Here is a 20,803-nt window from a genome sequence, read left to right as displayed (position 1 = left end):
TTTTTCTGTGTTGTCCTAGCTATCCTGGAACTTGCTCTGTAGACCAGGTTGGCCTCAAACGCCCAGACATCTGCTTGCCTTTGCCTCCCGAGTCCTGGGATTAAAGGTGTGCACCAACACTGCCCAGCTAATATGTGAGATTTTTTTAAAAGACCCTTGTAAGGGTTTAGTAAAATGCTTGGTTCCCTGAGGGGCGCAGCGGGCCATGGGGGGGAGGGCCAGGTCCCACGAGGAGCCACATCCAGTGAAAGATAGAGATGGATAGGTGGATAGGCATGCCATGCAGAGTGAGTTTGGATATGGTTTATTTAGTAAAAGGGAAGGAGAGAGAGGGGGGGTGAGGAGAGGAGGGCAGAGAGAGCACAGGCTGGAAGTGGAAGGAAGATCAGCAGAAGGGGGGGTGGAGGGTGGGAGATGAAGGGTGAGGGGTGGGGGATAGGGGGCGGGCTGGGCTTGTGTCTTAAAGGGACAGGACAGACCATTACAACCATATTCTATGCCTTTGGTCTGTCACCATCTTAATAACATACCACATTACCATAATTATGAAATTATAGTGAGTGATTGTTTCTGGAATGTTAAGAGACTCTACTTAGAATGTTATTCTTCAAGCTATTCCTAGTTTTTGTTTACATGTACATTTTATTTCTAATTAAAAACAGTGAGGAGTCATTTAAGTCAGTGATAGCATCAAGATTTATCTAAGACTTTTGTAATAAATGTTTCAGTTCAAGTGTAGAAAACCTTTTATTAGGGTTAAAGAATGTCTTCATTGCTATTTCAGCATTCATTGTATGTTTTCCTGTAGACTAACAACTTTAATTTTTAAGCTGATGGTTATAGAAGATACTTGTTAAAAATTTTACAGAGAACCTGTAAGATTATAAAAACATACACATAAAAATACAGTTAAATTGTTTTCTGTTTTTTATAGGACATCTGTGACAACAGTCTTCTCTAATTGGACTTTTTCAAGATTCTCTGAAGGAGCCAATAGGATTTTTTTACATCATGACTTAATCTGACTACAAGAACAAAAAATAAATTTTATTTTTAAGTATAATGAAGGGCTGTGTATGAACACTGACCCCAACTCAATTCTAATGAGCATTTTAGACATGAGTTTACATCGGCAAATGGGTTCGGATAGAGATCTTCAGTCTTCTGCCTCATCTGTGAGCTTACCTTCTGTCAAAAAGGCACCAAAAAAGAGAAGAATTTCAATAGGCTCTCTCTTTCGGAGGAAAAAGGACAACAAACGTAAATCAAGGGAGCTCAATGGCGGAGTGGATGGAATTGCAAGTATTGAAAGTATACATTCTGAGATGTGTACTGATAAGAACTCCATTTTCTCTACAAATACCTCTTCCGACAATGGATTGACTTCTATCAGCAAACAAATCGGAGACTTCATAGAGTGTCCCTTGTGCCTCTTGAGGCATTCTAAAGACAGGTTTCCTGATATAATGACTTGTCACCATAGGTCTTGTGTGGATTGCTTACGGCAGTACCTAAGGATAGAAATCTCGGAAAGTAGAGTGAATATCAGTTGTCCAGAATGCACCGAACGGTTTAATCCCCATGATATTCGGTTGATACTAAGTGATGACGTCTTAATGGAAAAATACGAAGAGTTCATGCTTCGGCGATGGCTTGTTGCAGACCCTGACTGTAGGTGGTGCCCAGCTCCAGACTGCGGGTAAGGGCACATCGCTTGCATTTCTTCATTTGTTATCTCTAGGGATAAAAGAATTTTCTTGTAGTCAAAACAAAACATTTTGGGTATATACCATGCTAAGTATTGAAATTCAGAGATCCTGCCTTGTTTTTATATTGTCTATTCTTCTTACCTGCATTTGTGAAGACAACTGCGAGGAAGATGGTGGGGAGAGGATTACATTATAAGCAGATTGGCATTTCTTCATCCATGAGCATTTTTTATTGGGGATAACAGAATGCTCAATGTTAGGGTTATTTGTTGAAAGGTATTTTATACCACAAATCAATGTGTATGTTAGTGTTCATATGTGAACATTTTCAGGTTTCAAGAATTGCTACACACAGGAATTAAATAATTCATTACCTCAAATTCTAAATGACAAATGTCATTTCCTTAGCATTTAAAATAAAATAATTTTGCATATATATTTAATTATTGTGTAACTGCAGCTTGAATGTTGTACAGTTGTCAGAACTAAGAAAAACCAGATTATTTTCCCTTTAGGTAAGTTATATGCCCTTTATAGTAAAAGCCACAATGGTCGGTTGGTAAGATGACTACTTTGCAAACATGGGGGACCTGAATCTGGATCCCCAGAATCCGTGTAAAAAAGCTAGCCCTGGTGGATATACCTGTAACCTCAGTGCTAGGGTCCAGGCAGAGTTAGGTGGGTTCTGAAGCTCATTGACCAGATTCTCGCTAAATTATGTGGAGAGTGAGTGAAGGACAAGCCTTGCCCACCTCTGGCCTCACATGCATGTGCCTCCTTTATGTTTGTGTGTACGTCTCTACTCATACCACATGAAAACACATAAAAGACTACAAAAAATAGTAAAGTCTATGGATAGTAAAATTTACCATATTATTAGTACCCCATGCATTATATAAATGACTTTATGAAAACCCTGAATCTCTATATTATTTGATTGTAGATCCAGGAAAAACTAGGATATGAGTTTATTAAATTATAGTTTCAGAATTTATTGCCTGAATCAAACTAATCTTTAAAAACTTGTTGAGTAAATTTTTAGATTGCATCTAGTTTATATTCCCTAATTTTTTAAAAATATTTAAAAGTATTTAATGGAAAAATTTAAGTATTTCCCATCTGGGTAAATAAGTGAACACACAACTGTCTACCAAGGTTTACTGTGTGATATAAAGCATTAAAAACTTAGTTACTTAATAAGTCATGAATTCATTAGTTATGTAAGTCTCAGATACAACCTAGTATCAGATTTGAATTTTGCTTCCCAGTACTAAAGAGTTTCTGTCATAACAAAAGCATACATTGAAGATACTATAGACGGGCTCATGGTACAGTGTGTGGTCCAGGGTCTGATCCCCAGCACCGTGTAAGCTGAGTATGTTGGTGCAGGCCTATGATCTTAGCACTTGAGAAGTGTAAGCAGGACAGTCAGAAGTTCAAAATTATCCGCAGCCACATAGTAGGTTCAAAGCCAGCCAGGGCTGCATAAGACCCTGCCTCAAAAATGGAAGTTGGTAGGTGTGGGTGTATGTGTGTAAAGAGAAGTTAACTCTTCAAACTAGGCCAGGGCTAGCTGAGCTTCCAGGTGTAATGGCAGAACCAAACTCTGGGATCTAGGACAAGTTACACTCTGTGTCTAGAAAATAGGATTAACAAGCAGTGCTTTCCAATAGTTTGAGGAAGAAACTGTATCCTATCTAAACCAGCAGCCTGGCTGTGACTGCTCTTGAGCCTGTAGGACCTTGTACAGTGTTGTCACTGGTGCAAGAGTGAAAATCTTTCTCATCAAGTCAGATTTTGAGTTGGACAGAACATTCTGCCTTAACCTTTTAGAATCATTGTATCTAATGCTCTGGTAAAATACTTGAAACACTGAGAACTGATTCCTGCTGTATATAGCATGTGTCCGTCATGGACCCTAGGACACGAGTTACCCAATGAAGAATTGTGGCCAGCATAAACTGAGACAGAAACTCTAAGGCCCCTACTTCCGCGTGATAAATAGCTCTGTATTATCTTGTCAGCTCACATAACACGTTAGACAAAACCAGGGCAGATCACAGAGCTCGTTGTAAAAGTAAAAGGTAAATTAATAAGAAAATATACTTGGATAATTTACTCAGTTGCTACATTATTAAAATCGAATACACTTTACAGTAGAGAGATTAACACCAAGAGAAACAAAATAAATTCTATTGTTAAGAAAAACAGTAATCCTTCCTTAATGTGGCTGTGCAGTAAGCTGTTGATGATGCCTGTCAGTAGTATTAACTACAAAGGACAGAAAACTCGTTAGAGTCCCTTTATTTTTACATTATTGTTTGTGCTGGCTCTCTAGAGATTAAGAGCATAATTTATATGTAGCTGGTAATGTTACAGGTATTATATTGGTATTATATAGAAAACTTTACCTCCTAACATTTAACTTGTTTGTATAGTTTGAGCATCATGTAGATGGATGTCTGGAATAAAATAAGGGTCCTCTGTGGGAGCAGCCAGTGCTCTAACCACTGAACCGGGTCACCATTTTAAAACAAACAAAGCCCAGCTGGCCTTAACCTTAGCCTTTGGATTTCCTCTGGTTTCCCATTTCCTATTCTGCCCCTCCTCTTTCTCTAGCCTCCTTCATTCCTTTAGTAAAAGATAGGATATGGAAGAGGTTTAGAATAAAATGTCTTTTCCTTTTCACTGAATTGTTCTTTATATATAAAAACTTGGCTTTAAATCATGTACTTTAAAGTTGAAAATAAAATGTCAGTTCTTTACCCTGCCTCTGGCACTGCAATGAATTAACTATCCTTTTAAAAATATGTTTTAATAAGTAATATTTTTATATGTATGGATGTTTTGCCTACATGTAAGTCTGTGTATCACATGTGTGCAGTCCCTGTATGTAGTACCCATGGAGGCCAGAAGAGGGCATCAAATCCCCTGTGCCTGGCATTAGACAGTTATGAACCACCATGTAGATTATAGGAATCTAACCCAGTTAGTTCCTCTGTAAGAACAGCAAGTGCTCTTAAATGCTTAGCCATCTCTCCAGTCCTTCATTGGTTACTATGGCATTGTTTTTGTTGTTGTTTTGTTTGAGTCAGGGTCTCACTCTGGCTGTCTTGGAATTTATTCTATAGACCAAGCTGGCCTTGAATTCACAGAGATCCACCTGCATCTGCCTCTGGGTGCTGAGATTAAAGACATGCACCCTCACGCCTGGCTAAAATTTGAAAGTATATAGAATTTTTTTAAGGTATTTATGCTACTTTGATTTATGAACTACCATTTTTCTCTTATTTTCATGTTGGTAAGATTGTGTTAGGGTTTATGATATTTTATTAATACATATCTGAAGTGTTTTCTGAGTAGCATTTTAATTGAATGCTTCTTCAGTTTTTACTGAATTGATGTTCTTGTGTCACATTTTAAGTGGTTTTCTTTTTCTTTCAAGATATGCTGTGATAGCATTTGGATGTGCCAGCTGTCCCAAATTAACCTGTGGGCGAGAAGGCTGTGGGACAGAGTTCTGCTACCACTGTAAGCAGATCTGGCATCCAAACCAGACCTGTGATGCTGCTCGGCAGGAGAGAGCCCAGAGTTTACGCTTACGAACTATACGCTCTTCGTCCATTAGCTACAGCCAGGAGTCTGGAGCAGCAGGTAGTGTGTCTGCTTTTATTTATATGCTGTATGTGTGTGCACGCATGCGTGTGCGCACGGGTGTGTGCAGGTGAGCACATGATTGGACCTTAGAGGATGACGTAGGTATTAGACCTTACCTTTTGCTTGACCGAGACAAGGTATCTTGTTCTTTTCTGGTATGTATGTCAGGCTAACTGGCTTGTGAACTTAGAGGACTTCCTGTCTTTGCCTTCCATCTCAACACAGGAGCACTGGGGTTGCAGATGTGTGCACTCCTGTGCCTGTGTGTTCTGGAAATTCACACTCTTGAAGCAAGTGCTTTCTTCACTGAGCCACCTGCCCAGTCCCTGTCTGATTTTCAAAAAATAGGTTATTTGACACATAGAGATTGGTTGGTGATTTTAACTTGGAGTATTCAGTTACCATTAATTTGTTATTTTATTTGTTTTCACTGTTAAAAAGTGTTTTATGTTTTACATATTTGTGTCCTGGAAACCTTATTCTTGATGTATTTTTGTTTAATAAATACAGGAAGTAGTTTTGAGATTGGAAAGATATTGTTGTCAATGACAACAAAAAAGCTGCCTATTTGTGTACTAGACCATTGGATATACAATACTTGTAAACACATTTGATAAAATAGTAATTTGGAATGGAACCAATGTACAATTATTTCTGTTTGTATAAAGACCACACATTTAAGTATTTTGTGAAACTTAAAACATTTCAGATATATTTAATTTACTACTAAAAACATAAAAATCATACCTTACTTAGGAAGGCATACAGAACTTCAAGGTGTCTGTGGAGGGTAACTAAAAATTAAGATAAACCTCAAAATAAGAAATGTAGATGGACGTCTCCTGACCGCCCAGACCTAAACAATCACACAGAAACAGTATTAATAGCAACACTGTTTGGCTGATAACTCAGTTATATTTCTAGAGAACTCTTAACGTCTTAAGTCAACCCATTCCTATTAGTCTGTGTAATGCCTTGTGGCCGTGGCGTTACCTCATTTTCTACATACTTTGTTTCCTTGGGTGACTGACTGGCATTTGCTTGATTCTGCCTACTCTCTCTGTATATCTCTGTTCAGATTTCCTGCCTGGCTTTACTCTGCTAAGTCATTGGCCAAAACAACTTTGTTTATCAACCAATAAAAAAGCACTACAGATACAGAAGGACATCCCACATCAAAAAAAAAAAAAGTTTAATTTTTTAAAAAAATCTTAGCGTTCTTAATGTTCTTTGACTAGTCAAAAAAAAATCACTATTCTCTGTTAACAGAATGTTCTTAGTTCATTGGAATTTTAATTACTAGAAAACATTCTGTCTTGATAATTACAATGGGAAAATTTCAAAAGTATAGAAATTTGCATTTAATAAAAAGTGAGATTGTCATGTTCTTTATCCTGCTTGAGAAAAAGTCTTTTAAGCTTTAATGTGGATTTAATATTTTATGTAATACACTTGGGTTTCATTCCTATTTGCTTACTGATTTGTTTCTATTTCCTCTCCTAAAGATTTAGTGTATAACACAGAGATTTTAGCAATAATTATAATAATTGTAGCTATGGATCGAGAAGGATTTTAGTGAGGCCCTGTTCCTGGAGAGTTGGCAGTAGCCATTGGATGTTGCCTTGAAGAGTGGGGGAGGTATCTTTTGGTCATAGGACACACAGGCATGTAGAGAGATAGAATAGGCTCTGGACCAGATTTGGAGTGCAGAGTCAGGACTGAATTTAAGGTCCAGATTCTCTTCTCTGTGACCTGAGCAAGGTTTCTCTCATCTTAAAGATGAAGCCACTGCAGTGCTTATGCCTGTAGGGCTGCGGTCGGTCTGCCTCATACATGTTCTCATGGGAACACCGCAGACATCTGCTAGGAACATTTCTAAATGAGCGTTACAACTTAGTTATCTAAACAAATACTGGCCTTCCTCCAAGTAGTCACCGTGGGAGAGTATATGTAGTCATGTTTTACTGGACTGCAAAGGTTGTATCAGTTTGACTTCAGTTTGGTTCATTCAGGGTAAATAAAACTAATGACACCATGCCATGTAGATGGGGATCTGGGCTCAGGCAAGTGTGCAGCTCTGATGTGACATGGCGCTGTTATCTAGGTCATGTTCTAGAGCTATGCAGTCGAGGTGCCACCACTCTCAAAAAATCTAAAAAGCATTTCATAATGTTTTACTAAGTTTACCATTTTGTGTTTGCTGCTTCTCGAGCAGATAGGATTGGTATTTCTTTTTGATATACATGTTGTGTTAGGTATAAAAGCTAGCTTTTGTTCTTGTCTGTCCTATGCTTAAAATTTGTAATGCAAATGCTATATTCTTTGGGTTATTTAAATCATAATTTATAAATACTTTTACTTTTTGTATTCTAAAAATAATCCTTCATCATGTTTGTGATTGCTTAGAGCTATTGGTTTGCTCAAAATAGCTTGAATTATTAAAACACTTAAAGTGAACCTTACTAATTCGTAAGTTATAAATAGCTTTACTTTTCAAAAAACACCAAGGAAACTTGAATTTATTGATAAAGCAGTTAAAAACTGAGCATAAAACTTTCAAGAAGGAAAAGAGAATATTAACTTAATAAATAATAATAACATAGAACAAATACTTAAACTCAGTGGTCAGAATTGTAAATACATTTTCTTTTTTTTTTTTTTTCGAGACAGGGTTTCTCTGTGGTTTTGGAGCCTGTCCTGGAACTAGCTCTTGTAGACCAGGCTGGTCTCGAACTCAGAGATCCGCCTGCCTCTGCCTTCCAAGTGCTGGGATTAAAGGCGTGCACCACCATCGCCTGGCTGTAAATACATTTTCTAAACTGCATATAGATAGAGGATATAACTGGCTAATGGTGACCATTATTTAAAAAAGAGTTATATCCTCTTTAAATAATGCTGACCTGACATCTTGGAGGACCATTATTTAAAGAGGATATAACTGACTAATGGTGGCCTGTATTTAAAGAACAGCTATAATTCAGAATGGTGGTACAACTCATCCTTTGTTGATACCTAAGGTTATCTACCATGACATTCATTCTAATCTGTCCTTGTGGGGCATTTTGTAATGCATTAGTATACATACATTAGTATACAGTTGTCCCAGCAACACTTGAATAAATGAACAGCAAATACAGAGAATGCTTACTAGCAGTCATGAGGATAAGGTATTCTGAAGCTGTTCTCAGTTGATGTTATTATCACAGAAAAGGGGTGTTTCTGTACAGGGCCTTAGGTGAACAGGAAGTAACCACTAGAGGGCAGCATACAGGAGTCTGAACTCCTGTCATTCTTGGTTTTTATTGCTTTGCTACCATGTTTGAAAATGGTTACAACCTGAAAATTTACTACGAAGTATATTTCCTTAGAAGGAAAGAAAAGAAACGCTTTCTGTACTAAAAACAGCAGGCTAAAATTGCCACTTAATGGATGTAATTTCACATATTTGCTTGGGCAGTGTTAAAGCTGCCAATCTGGAAACTATGCTTACACATTTTATATTTTCTTGTCTGTGTTCCCACAGCTGATGATATAAAGCCGTGCCCACGATGTGCTGCTTACATAATAAAGATGAATGATGGGAGTTGCAATCATATGACATGTGCTGTCTGTGGCTGTGAGTTTTGTTGGTTGTGTATGAAAGAAATCTCTGATTTACATTATCTAAGGTAAGCTTACGGAAAGAACTATATATGTATGAATAGTCTTTACATTGTGTATCAAAGTTTTTGTTTTGGAAACAGCATGTCTTAGTTAGGTTCTTGTTGCTATAAAAAGACCCCATGACCACTACAACTCTATAAAGAAAGAATTTAATTGGGGTGGCTCTCTTACAGTTTCAGAGGTTCAGTCCATTATCATGGTGGGGAGCATGGTGGCGTGCAGACAGATGTGGTGCTGGAGCTGAGACTGTTACATCTTGGAGGCAACAGGAAGTTGACTGACTGTCACACTGAGGGAAGCTTGAGAAAAGATCTCAAAGCCCGCCCCCACAGTGACACACTTCCTCCAACAAGGCCACACCTCCTAGTAGTGCCTCTTCCTTTGGGGACCATTTCCTTTCAACCCACCACGCTGTATTAATCTTAAGTATTTTTAGTCCTGAGATTTATAAGCTACTTAAAGAAATGGATTGTATTCCTCTTTACATAAGCTTAAAAGCTACCAAGCTTTACTTAAATAACTTAGAATTACCGAGGCCAAGGTAGGAGACAGAGGAGGTTCCTTTGCTCTTACACTGCTGTTGAGCATCAGTGCCGACATCTGCTGCTGTATGCAGCTAATCCAGCTCTTCATTCTCATAAATAAATTTTCTCATTTAGGCCCCAGTGTGAATTTAGGATGTAATTATATAATTGTGTGCCTAAAATAGGAGATAGAATAAATATATTTTATTTTAAATCAGTATAATATTCAGAAATGGAGGTTCTGAAGATTATGGAGAACTATGGATAAATTTTACATCATAATTAACAATATCCTGTTTATGTAATTTAAAGTGGATCTTTCTTTAATCGTTTGGCTTTTAAATGACCCCAAAATACAAAAAGGAGAGGGGTAGTTAAGTATGAGAGACAGTCCCTTCTATAATTGTGGCTTAGATATGTTGTAGTTATTTGTTTCCCAACAGTTATTATATAATTTTCCTCTCAGTCCATCAGGTTGTACTTTTTGGGGGAAGAAACCCTGGAGCCGAAAGAAGAAAATCCTGTGGCAGCTGGGAACCCTTGTGGGCGCTCCTGTTGGGATTGCTCTGATAGCTGGCATCGCCATCCCCGCCATGATCATCGGCATTCCCGTGTATGTGGGCCGCAAGGTAAACGCTTTCTTCTTGATTGTTGGTGTGTTTTCTTGGATGTGAAATGTCTTTGCTTTATTTTTTAACATAGAAGTTGGTTTTAGTTTCTTCATTATAAAAGTTTTGGACTGGGAATGTAATTCCGTTGGTATAATGTTTTTCATGGACGAAGTCCTTGATTTGACTACATAAACTACATAAATTATAATCCCAACACTCAGGAAGTAGTGACAGAAAGATTAGAAGTTCAAAGTCATCTTCGGGATACAGCAAGTTTGAAGCCATCCCACGTGTCTCACCAATAAAAAGTAAACTAACAAAAGTCTCGATTTCCCACAGTAACCTCCCAGTATTTGGCAGGCTAATATGTGTGCATAAAAAGCAGCCTGCCTTTAAAATTGTTCAGTCTGCACTGCAGATCCAATGCCTGGTGTAATTTCTGAAAGATGATTGACATTGTTCTTTTTTATATCCTTTTAAAGTTATTCTGTGAGATCTTCAAGATAGAAATTTATGGCTAAATAATGCGTATCCTCAAGGAAAGAATAATTAACCAGTTCTTTAGTTCTTTACTCTTGAGTTCAAAGCTTTCCACCTCCACTGTATTGCTGCTGTTTATAAATACAGTTGACAAGTTGTGACAGTCTGTTGTGGAATCTAAACTTTTCTGTATGCCATCAGCTAAGCAAGTAACTTTGGAGAGTTAACGGGATAATTTATGAAGTACAAAGAAGCCAGTTGCCATCTAAAATTAATTGAATGTCAAGAAATTATGTGATCAGAACAAAGAGAACAGCTTTTCGTAGGGCAGTTAGTAGTGGAAAAGCCCAGAATTTACCGCAGGTGATTTATAAACCTGCATCTGTCTCTTTTGGGGAAGCAGGGATGTCTCACTGTGTAGTCCTGGTTAGCCAGGCACTCATAGAGATTCAATTGCTTCTGCCTCCCAAGGAAAGGCGTGTCTCACACCAGCCGTTGATTGGTCCTCATGTAGCACCCTGGGTGTGTCAGCCTCTAATCTTTGTGGTGAAATAATGAGATTTGTGTTACTTGCTTTAAATGAACATATGAGTAGAGGTCTGGACAGCTCACTGGAATTGGTTTTCTGACTCCACTGTGTTGTTTCAGGGTCACACTCAGGTTTGGCAGCAAATAGCAAATACTGTTACCCTCTAAACCTGCCAGCCTAATACTGTGGTTTAGAAAAGGGACTTGGGTCCAGGTGAACGAATTTTTTATATGAAGTTGCTCATAGATTTGGTTTAGCCAGTTGGGCGGGCACCGAGTCCTGGAGAAAGCCCATTGCCAGATGGCCAGTGTTTAGACAACACTGAGGCTGTGTGTCCTTTAATCCTGTTTCTGAGCTGTGCTACTAAACTCAGGGTAAGAATGAGTCTCTTCATAGACAACTGCGTGTTTTTCATTGACCTGTTTGCCTGCACAGATGCCTGTGTACCTGGTGCTTGCAGAGGCCAGATGTCATCAGGTCACCTAGAACAGTGGTTCTCAATCTGGGTCGTGGCATAACCGAACAACCCTTTCACAAGGGTCACCTAAGACCATTGGAAAACAGATATTTACATTGCAGTTCATAACCATATCGAAATTACAGTTATGAAGTAACAACAAAAATAATGTTTTAGTTGGGGTGACCCCAGCATGAGGACTGTTTTAAAAGGTTATAGCATTAGGAAGGTGAAAACCCTGCCCTGGAAGTAGAGTTGCAGACAGCTGTGAGGTGCTTCAGGTGCAGGTCATCAATGCAGTCCTTTGTAAGAACAGGCACATGCACTGTTAACTGTGGAGCCGGCCCTGAGAACAATCTGAAAGACAGCAGAAATAAAGACAGCATGGATCTTTTGGGTACTCTACATGAAAAATTATTAAAATCAGTTTCTGTCCTGGTTAATTTTTTGTCAACTTAACACAAGCTAGAGTCATTTGAGAAGAAGGAGCCTTAACAGAGAGAATGCCCACACGAAGTCTGGTATGGTGGTATGCACACTAGACTACCCATGGGCATGCAGTGGGCGAGTCAGTCTAGTGTGGACTCGCTTAGTCTGTCTGTCTGTCTGTCTGTCTGTCTGTCTGTCTCTCTCTCTCTCTCTCTCTCTCTCTCTCTCTCTTTCTCTCTCTCCTTTCTTTTTGATTTTTCCAGGCAAATTTTCTCTGCCAGTCCTGGAACTTACTTTGTAGACCAGACTGGCCTCAAAACTCTGCCTGCCTCTGCCTCCTTTAATGCTGGGAGTAAAGGTGTGCGCACCACCACATCAGGCTTAGTGTGGACATTTCCATATAGAGTACCAAAGATTTTTTTATTGAAAGCAAAACTACTTGCTCAGGTCCTTAGGAGGGAAAGACACAGAGTGCATACTGAGAATGTGTTTATAGACTGACAGGCAGTGTGTAACCAAGGTCTCTAGAAGCTAAAGCACAGGCTAGCCAGTCTGCAGTGCAGGACCTTTGTTGTTCATACATGCACCCAAAGGGAAAGTTGATGGATTAGTTTCTCTCTTTAATTTTCTGTGATGTTTGGGTTCCACATCAGCTCAGGAAAACCTAAGAAGTCAATAAAGTACCTGAAAACTAAGCTTTTAGTTAGAGCAAACATTGCAAGAATAACAAACTAGGTATGCCTTTAACCTCCACATTTAAGAGGTAGAGACACAAGGATCAGAAGATCATCCTTGCCTACATGGGGAGTTGAGAAGAGCCTGAGCTACATGAAGCCAGTTCTTAAGAAACTGAGGGTTTGCGGTCTCAAGGGGGTGGGGGAGTTGGTTTAGTGATTAAGAGCACCTACTGCTCTTCTAGAAGAACTTCCTACCAACAAACAGCCCACAACTGTTTGTAATTCTAATCCCATGTAATCTGATGCCCTCTTCTGGCCTCCATGGCCACAGGGCACACACATGGGACACATAGGTAATATATGTACACCCATACACATATAATAGTTTTTTTTAAAAAATGAAAGAAACTGGAAGGAAAATAATTAGCAAACAGAAACAGTTAAGTTGAACCAAAACTATTAGGATGATGTGGTCACTATTAGTCCATACCAGTGGGTAAGGATGCCAGAATTGATAGGCTTTTGGTGTATATCTGTAATCTCAGTACTTTGGGAACCAGCCTAGTGTGTGTGTGTGTGTGTGTGTGTGTGTGTGTGTGTGTGTGTATCAAGAAGGTCCTGTCTAAAAAAAAAAAAGAAAGAAAGAAAGGTGGTGGGGGTGGGAGCAAGAATTCCTTTCTCTTAGCAGCCTGTCCTCACAGATCTACCCTGTGTATGTATAGGCTTGGCTTTGCTCTGCTTAGAACTGTGTCCAGGAGTGACTGGGGAAAAGAACATAGAAAGGACCTAGCATTCTATTTAGAGACTACCTGTGGTCTGGAGGCTGTTCCCAGGGTGTCTTGAAACAGATGGGGGTGCCCTTCTTTAGTTTGACCTTTGCAGGCCACAAGAACAGAACTGCCCAGCTATTTCCCAGTTTCATTTAATAATTCATAAGCTATTTTTATGGCAATAATTGTGTTATTGATATGGATTGTACAATGATGCTAAATAGATTTAACTCCTGGTAACCATTATTTTTCTTTGTCTTTACCTGTTTAAACTGTAAATAAGTAGATAGAAAATTAACAGATGACTCAAAAATCCTATCATAAAAAGGTATCTGGAAAAAAAGTTGTGATATTTGTTTCATACAGTGCCTTTTTAGCTCAACTTTTAGGAGTGAAAAAGATTGTGGGACCCTCTGCTGGGGCTGATTTGAGGGAGTCTTGTTTAGAAAGAAACCTGTGGACTCTAGTACTGTTTTTATGCCATGGCATCTCGTGGTGTGGGTCAGCTTTGAACTAGCCGTGTACGCAAGGATGGCTTTGAACTTACGGCACGAACTAAATCTCCTGAGCTACTGCCACCTTTTGTAAGCAGTTCCTTAATGAGCAGTTTGTGACACTGTGGTTACCTTGAATTAGGGCATTTGACTGAAATTGTGTGAGAAATTACTTCAGCTTTCTTGTACATGTAGGACTATTTTATCTAAACTAAATATATAAAGTTTTCTCCTCTAAATTCCCATTCCCTTTTAAATTTAAGATTCATAATCGCTATGAAGGCAAAGATGTTTCAAAACACAAGCGGAACCTGGCCATAGCAGGTGGTGTGACACTCTCTGTCATTGTGTCTCCGGTGGTGGCCGCGGTGACTGTAGGTAAGAGCATGCTTTAGAACTTCCCTTGGAATACCTTAGGAATTTGACAGAAGAGAGATTTCTGACTATTAGGTTGCTAAGAGGATCACTTTTAAGATGAGGGGTAGTTTAAGTAGAACCTCCAGGAGATTTCTCAGGCAACTTCATTAAAAGTTCTGTAGACTGAAGAACCTAGTTTAGGGTGGGGGCATGTCTCAGACCTACATATAAGGCTTGTGTTCATCCCCAAAGAACCTGTTGTCAGGATAGATGATGAGCAGCCCTTCCCTTGAGTCAGAGGTTTGCGCTTAAGAAGCGCACAGATTCTGTCTTTCCCTCCATTCCCTGAGGCTACCTGGGAATCATGCTTTTGCTTGTGTTCCAGCCAAATCCTTAGCCCCTGTGCACCTTCTGAAAAGACCTACACCTCATAGCTCTGTGATTTAGTTTCTGGTTTCTGATATGTAATTTAATTCCCTTTTAGGCATTGGCGTTCCCATTATGTTAGCTTATGTGTATGGTGTTGTTCCAATTTCCCTCTGCCGAAGTGGGGGTTGTGGAGTTTCAGCTGGCAATGGGAAAGGAGTCAGAATTGAGTTTGATGACGAAAATGACATAAATGTTGGTGGACCTAACACAGCTATAGGTAAGTCCTTTAAACAGAAAAAGAAAGGTGTTTATTTCCATTGTCTTTCTTTTGTGAGACCTCATTGTTCTCCCTCTTCCTCTGAGCCAGGGTCTCACTGTATAGCCTTGGCTGGCCTGAGCTTTGGTGTATAGACAAGACTCTCTGCCTCAGGTGTGCTGGGGTTAGAGCTGTAGTTTTCATCCAGAAGCAGAGCTGGGAAAGGAGCTGTGGAGAGCAGAAGCGTGCGTGAGAGGATGGCCTGGTTCTGATGCTGGTGTCTGGCTGCTCTGAGAGCCTTTATGAAGTAGTATGGGAGGGATGGAAAGAGGAGTGCAGTTAAAGAACTGCATGCAGATGACCTTCTGTGTCGTTTTTCACTGCCTTTGAGTCTCATCATAAGAGGCCTTCCCCGGTCACGTGATGACAACGGTGCCAGGGAGACGGGCGGGCACTGTGGGAACTCCCCACCCCTGCCTCTGCTGTGTTTCCCATGGATTTTGTCACAGGGTTGGAACATGTAATAGAAGCTCAGATGTTGGCATAAATGTTTCTCATTCCTAAGATTGTGAATAGTACTGTAAAATTAGAATAGGCTCCTGACACAATTAGATCTAGTATATCTAGAGGTCAGCTTCTGTCCCAATCTTACTGATCTAGAAAGCAAGATCTCTCGCTGGAACCTAGTGCTGGCAAGGGAGGCCTTTTAAATCATTGGTTTATTTAAAACTCCTAAATCTGCTGGGCTGTGAACACCTTTAATTCCAGAGGCAGGCAGATCTCTGTGAGCTTGAGGCCAGCCTGGTCTACAGAGCAAGTTCCAGGAGAGGCTTCAAAGTTACAGAGAAACCCTGTCTCGGGGGTGGCAGCGGGGGAGGGGGAGGTGCAAATAAATAAAATTCCTAAATCTTTTGGATTTATAACAATAAATAGTGACCATCTTAAATTTAGGACCAGTCTCAGATTGAGCTGTTCACCTGAAATGGCTCTCTTCATGCTTAACCACGAGTGTGATCTGATGAAACCCTTTCTTAAATGCCGTGGGAGTGTAAGGCAGGAAAATGAATTATCATTCTTTGTTTCTGGACTTATTTTATATTTAGATACAACATCAGTGGCAGAAGCAAGGCACAACCCTAGCATAGGCGAGGGAAGTGTGGGTGGTCTGACCTGCAGTTTGAGCGCGAGCGGCAGCCACATGGACCGAATAGGTGCCATCCGGGACAACCTGAGCGAGACCGCCAGCACCATGGCCCTGGCAGGAGCCAGCATCACCGGGAGTCTGTCGGGAAGTGCCATGGTAAATTGCTTCAACAGGTGAGAAAGAGCTGCTTTTTGGTAACTACAGACATTAGTTAGATGAACAGCCTGAATACAAAGCACAATAATGACTCTAAGGCCAAAGAGGTGGTGTTTGGTTCTAATGCTGGAGTCGAAGCTTCAGTCCTGAGACAGAACATTGCACCTGGTGACGTTGCTCTGGTAGATGGCTGCTGGAGCTGCTTTTGTGCACACCCAAGTGAAGGCCATGCTTAGCCTAGACCTTGCTTCTGGGCGACAGCTGGAGGCTTGGGGAATGGGTGGAGTCAGGATACCCCAGGACTGGAAAAAACTGCTGCATCCTGAAATGATAATGGTCATCTCTTACGAAGTCTTTTACTAATGCATATGGAGATAGGGAGAAGTTAACACTTACCTTACCATGGTTTGTTTTCCTTCTTCACTATTCTATGTGGAAGGAGGTAGAGAAATTAAAGTTGTGTTTATTTTAGGTTGTTAACAGTTAGGCAGAAACTAAGTTGTAGTGATATATATTATTACCTCTTATGTGTGCTGAAGTTTTTATTAGAGCCTTTCTTAGTATAGGGTTGTCTTTTCATTATTATTTGAGATAGAGTGTGATTTGTACTTGGTGTGATCTGATACCCTTTCTGAAATCCTGTAGGAGTTTATGGCAGAAAGTTATCACTTTTCATCGTTTAAATTTTTAAAAATTTTATCTTTATTGCATGCACATCAGTATTTTTTACCACCCATATGCACTTGTATCTTGTGAGAACATTGCCTGTAGCGGCCAGAAGAGGGCATCAGATCCCCTGGAACTGGAGTCACAGGTTGTGAGTGCTGGGAAGTGAGCCCTGTCCTCTGGAAGAGCAGCTGATGCTCTTAACCATGGAGCCCTCTCTCCAGCCCCATTACTTGAATTGTTTTGCATCTAGATACACCAGTAGCAGAAGCCAGGCACAACGAGAGGGAAACGTTGGTGGTCTGACTGCAGTGGAGTGTAAGCTGAAGCTCTGTGTAGACTGGCTAGCCTGGAACTCACCAGATAGGCCAGGCTAGCCTCAAACTCATAGTGACCAGCCTGCCCATCTCCTAAAGGCTGAGATTAAAGGCGTTTCCCCTACATCCACTTAAAAGAGGGCTTTTTTTATTAATTGATCTGTTATGTTTATTGATTAATATATTCTGACTTTGTATTTTGTACTGAAACATGACAAAGGGCTGCATCCTAGTGAAAATATAGTGGAGATCTTTAAATTCAAATGATTTGTCTTGTTTTTCCTTTTGGTACTATTCTCTTAGTTTCTCTTGGGTGTTGTTCAGTACACCACAGTATAATCTGAATAATCAAATAAGTGGGGACTGAAAAACTACGGTGTCTAAAATAAATTTTCATATTTGAAGTTTTTAAATGAATTATTTAAAGATACATATTATGATTGCTGAACTATAAATGATTGTGGGTTTATGTGTTACCCTCCTCTTTAAGGTTGGAAGTACAAGCAGATGTACAGAAAGAACGGTACAGTCTAAGTGGAGAATCCGGCACAGTGAGCTTGGGAACAGTTAGTGATAATGCCAGCACCAAAGCAATGGCAGGATCCATTCTAAATTCCTACATCCCTCTGGACAGGTAAGAAAGAATGTTCCTATAAGATTGGAAGTGCACTTAAAAGTATTATCCCTATCATTAGGCACAGTCTCTAAGAAAACAGTGCGATGTTGAAAGGAGGTGAATCTATTTAGGTAGAGAGGCCTCTGTGGTTCCCACGAGTGGGGAGGGGGAAAATGGGAGCTGACTTCTAACTCTAGTGTAGGGTTTGGGTTGTGCCCAGGACAGAAAAGCAGTAAATGTTACTATTTTAAAACTTGAAGCACTCAGAGGCTACAGCGAAGGCCCAGCAGTTGGGTGCTTGCTCCTTGTCTAGCCAGCCTGGGTTTAGTTCTGTGCTCACGTTGGGTGGCTCACGCCCACTTTGACCTGTGCTGTCACCTGCTCCTGCAGACGCGTAGGGACAAACACACATAAAGTAGACAGTTTATAGTGGTGTACACCTTTAATCCCAGCACTCTGGAGGCAGAGGCAAATAGACCTCTAAGTTCAAGGCCAGCCTCGTCTACTTAGTGAGCTCTAGGTCAGCCAGGATATATATGCACATAAAAACAAACAACCTTCCCCCCCCCCCCCCCAAAAAAAAAAAAATAACAAAGACAGTCTTTAGTCTTTTCTGTTTTGAGACAAGGTTTCACTCTGTAGCCCTGGCTGTCCTGGCCTTGAGCTCACAGAGATTCACCTACTTCTGCCCACTGAGTGCTAGGATTAAAGGTGTGTACCATTGGCATCTGGCTAAAGACAGTCCTCTTCTATGTAGCCTGCACTCACATGTCCAGCAAGCTTCTGTATTGAGGCTTTGGTGTTTTTCCCTTTGCTCTCGTTCCAGAGAAGGAAACAGCATGGAAGTGCAAGTGGATATTGAGTCCAAGCCATTCAAGTTCCGGCACAGCAGTGGGAGCAGCAGTGTGGAAGATGGCAGTGCAGCCCGTAGCCACACGGGCGGGTCATCCAGTGGATTGCCTGAAGGTAAATCTGGTGCCACCAAGTGGTCCAAAGAAGCTTCAACAGGAAAAAAATCAAAAGGTGGTAAATTGAGGAAAAAGGGCAACGTGAAGATAAATGAGACCAGAGAAGACATGGATGCCCAGTTGTTGGAACAGCAAAGCACAAACTCGAGTGAGTTTGAGGCCCCGTCTCTCAGTGACAGCATGCCATCTGTAGCGGATTCCCACTCGAGTCACTTCTCCGAATTCAGCTGCTCAGACTTAGAAAGCATGAGAACATCGTGTAGCCATGGTTCCAGCGACTGTCACGCCCGCTTTGTGACTGTGAGCACCCTTCCCGAGGTAGAGAATGACCGTCTGGAGAACTCACCACACCAGTGCGGCAATTCTCTGCTCTCCAAGACTGCTTCCTGCTCAGACGTTCCACAGCCGAATCACGCCGCAGAGGAGCACGGCCCCAACAAAAGCGCGCTGAAGCCTAGTGGTGATTTGTGCTTTGGTGATGGACTGAAAGAGACAAATAACAACCACCCACATCAGACAGTGGACTTGAAGGTAGCTATTCAGACTGAGATTTAGGTCCAGAATGCTGCAGAGTAATAACCACTGAACAGCCTTGTTTGGAGCTGGTTGAGCCATGCGTGACTGTTAGGTTTAAGTTACCAGCAAAAGCCAGGTTTCATAATCATGATGCAAATACATTTTGTATGTTTAGCAAAGCATTGTGTTCCATGTGGATGTTAATTACCAAATTATGAAATGAAGGCTTTAAAAGTGCATTATTATGAGAATAACTTAAGAAAAAAGCATATTTTGTGTTCTTGTCACAAAACAATGCTTGATGCACATACCTGTGTATTTAGATAGAAATTTGGCTTAATTTATAATCATACGATACTAATGCTGTTCTGCATTGTTAAGAAGAATCGAGGCTTGGGGATAGTGGTTAGTGACATGTTATTGAAACCACTAAGGGATGGTGTGAAAGGACCTGGCTGATTACTACTCAGTATGTGATCCTCTTTGTGACGTCTCTCTTCATAACTGAGCTTAAATTTCATTTCTTTCTTCACATGCAATGTGGATACAGAGCTTAATGCAGCCCACTGGTGACCATTTGGATACTTAGACACTTGAGCACAACTTGAAGTAGAAATACCTGGTACTGTTGCGTATCTCACGCATTGTGGATGCCGTTTTAGAAGAAAAAGATGAGCGTAGGTAACGAAGTGTACTGACAGAGAGCTGCAAATGATCCCATTAGGACACAAGCATCACAAAAGTCACCTGCTCTAAGGGAGGTCAGTGCCCTTTGATTCTTGGTGCCTTTGGGAGAGACCGGGTTTTAAGAGCCTGGTTAGTGGAGGATTTGCTATATCATTTCCCATAACATCTCCTCTAGTCACCTCAGATCTAGAGAAAAATACAGGAAATAGATAAACATGAATGTGATTATTAACTTTGCTGAAAAAGTATTTGCCTACCAAAGACACACTCAGGCTTTAGTAAGTATAACATTACATAACCTCAGTTTTTAACATGTATATCTTTCCCAACCATGAACTCAAAGCAATGCAGAGCTTGTACCAAGCTTATACAAAAGGTCTGTGGCTTTGTTTCCTTTGCTTTTGTTGATGGAGGATGTTCAGCTGACACAAGCAGAAGCTGGCCAGAGTACTTCCCATGGAACTTTCCTAGCAGACTGGCCCACAGCAGTCGAGACTCCACTGTAGGTGTTTCTTTTAAGTATTACCATTATGGTGCTACTGAGCATTTTCTTCTGATAAGGAAAATGCCCCGGGCTGCAGTCTTTCACCGTCCTTTTCCGCACTGCGTCCATTCATGTGCTTATATAACACTAGTGCCAGTTATTTTATTTGATAATGCTTAATATGGTATTTGTACATTTGTTTGCATTCCAGTTTTGTTCAATGAGTGTGTAAACAGCATACGTGAAATAAATGTAAATACTAATGAA

The 20,803-nt window shown here is 40.5% G+C and overlaps 1 protein-coding gene across 1 annotated transcript in view; it reads left to right on the top strand.

Moving 5' to 3' along the window:
- Rnf19a (ring finger protein 19A, RBR E3 ubiquitin protein ligase) overlaps window positions 1–20,803 on the top strand; it is a 39,771-nt gene extending 18,968 nt beyond the window's left edge. Inside the window, exons 2-10 of the mRNA XM_050161207.1 lie at window positions 935–1,699; window positions 5,155–5,363; window positions 8,890–9,034; window positions 10,020–10,182; window positions 14,264–14,378; window positions 14,842–15,003; window positions 16,086–16,299; window positions 17,756–17,899; window positions 18,708–20,803. Of these exons, the coding sequence (XP_050017164.1) occupies window positions 1,077–1,699; window positions 5,155–5,363; window positions 8,890–9,034; window positions 10,020–10,182; window positions 14,264–14,378; window positions 14,842–15,003; window positions 16,086–16,299; window positions 17,756–17,899; window positions 18,708–19,404 (2,472 nt within the window). The 5' untranslated portion in view covers window positions 935–1,076 and the 3' untranslated portion in view covers window positions 19,405–20,803. The remainder of the gene's footprint in view (window positions 1–934; window positions 1,700–5,154; window positions 5,364–8,889; window positions 9,035–10,019; window positions 10,183–14,263; window positions 14,379–14,841; window positions 15,004–16,085; window positions 16,300–17,755; window positions 17,900–18,707) is intronic.

Source organism: Alexandromys fortis, unplaced genomic scaffold (assembly GCF_014885135.2).
Source record: "Alexandromys fortis isolate MF-2015 unplaced genomic scaffold, M_Fortis_MF-2015_v1.1 scaffold_17, whole genome shotgun sequence".
NCBI lineage: Eukaryota > Metazoa > Chordata > Mammalia > Rodentia > Cricetidae > Alexandromys > Alexandromys fortis.
This window is presented reverse-complemented; position numbering and strand designations above follow the sequence as displayed.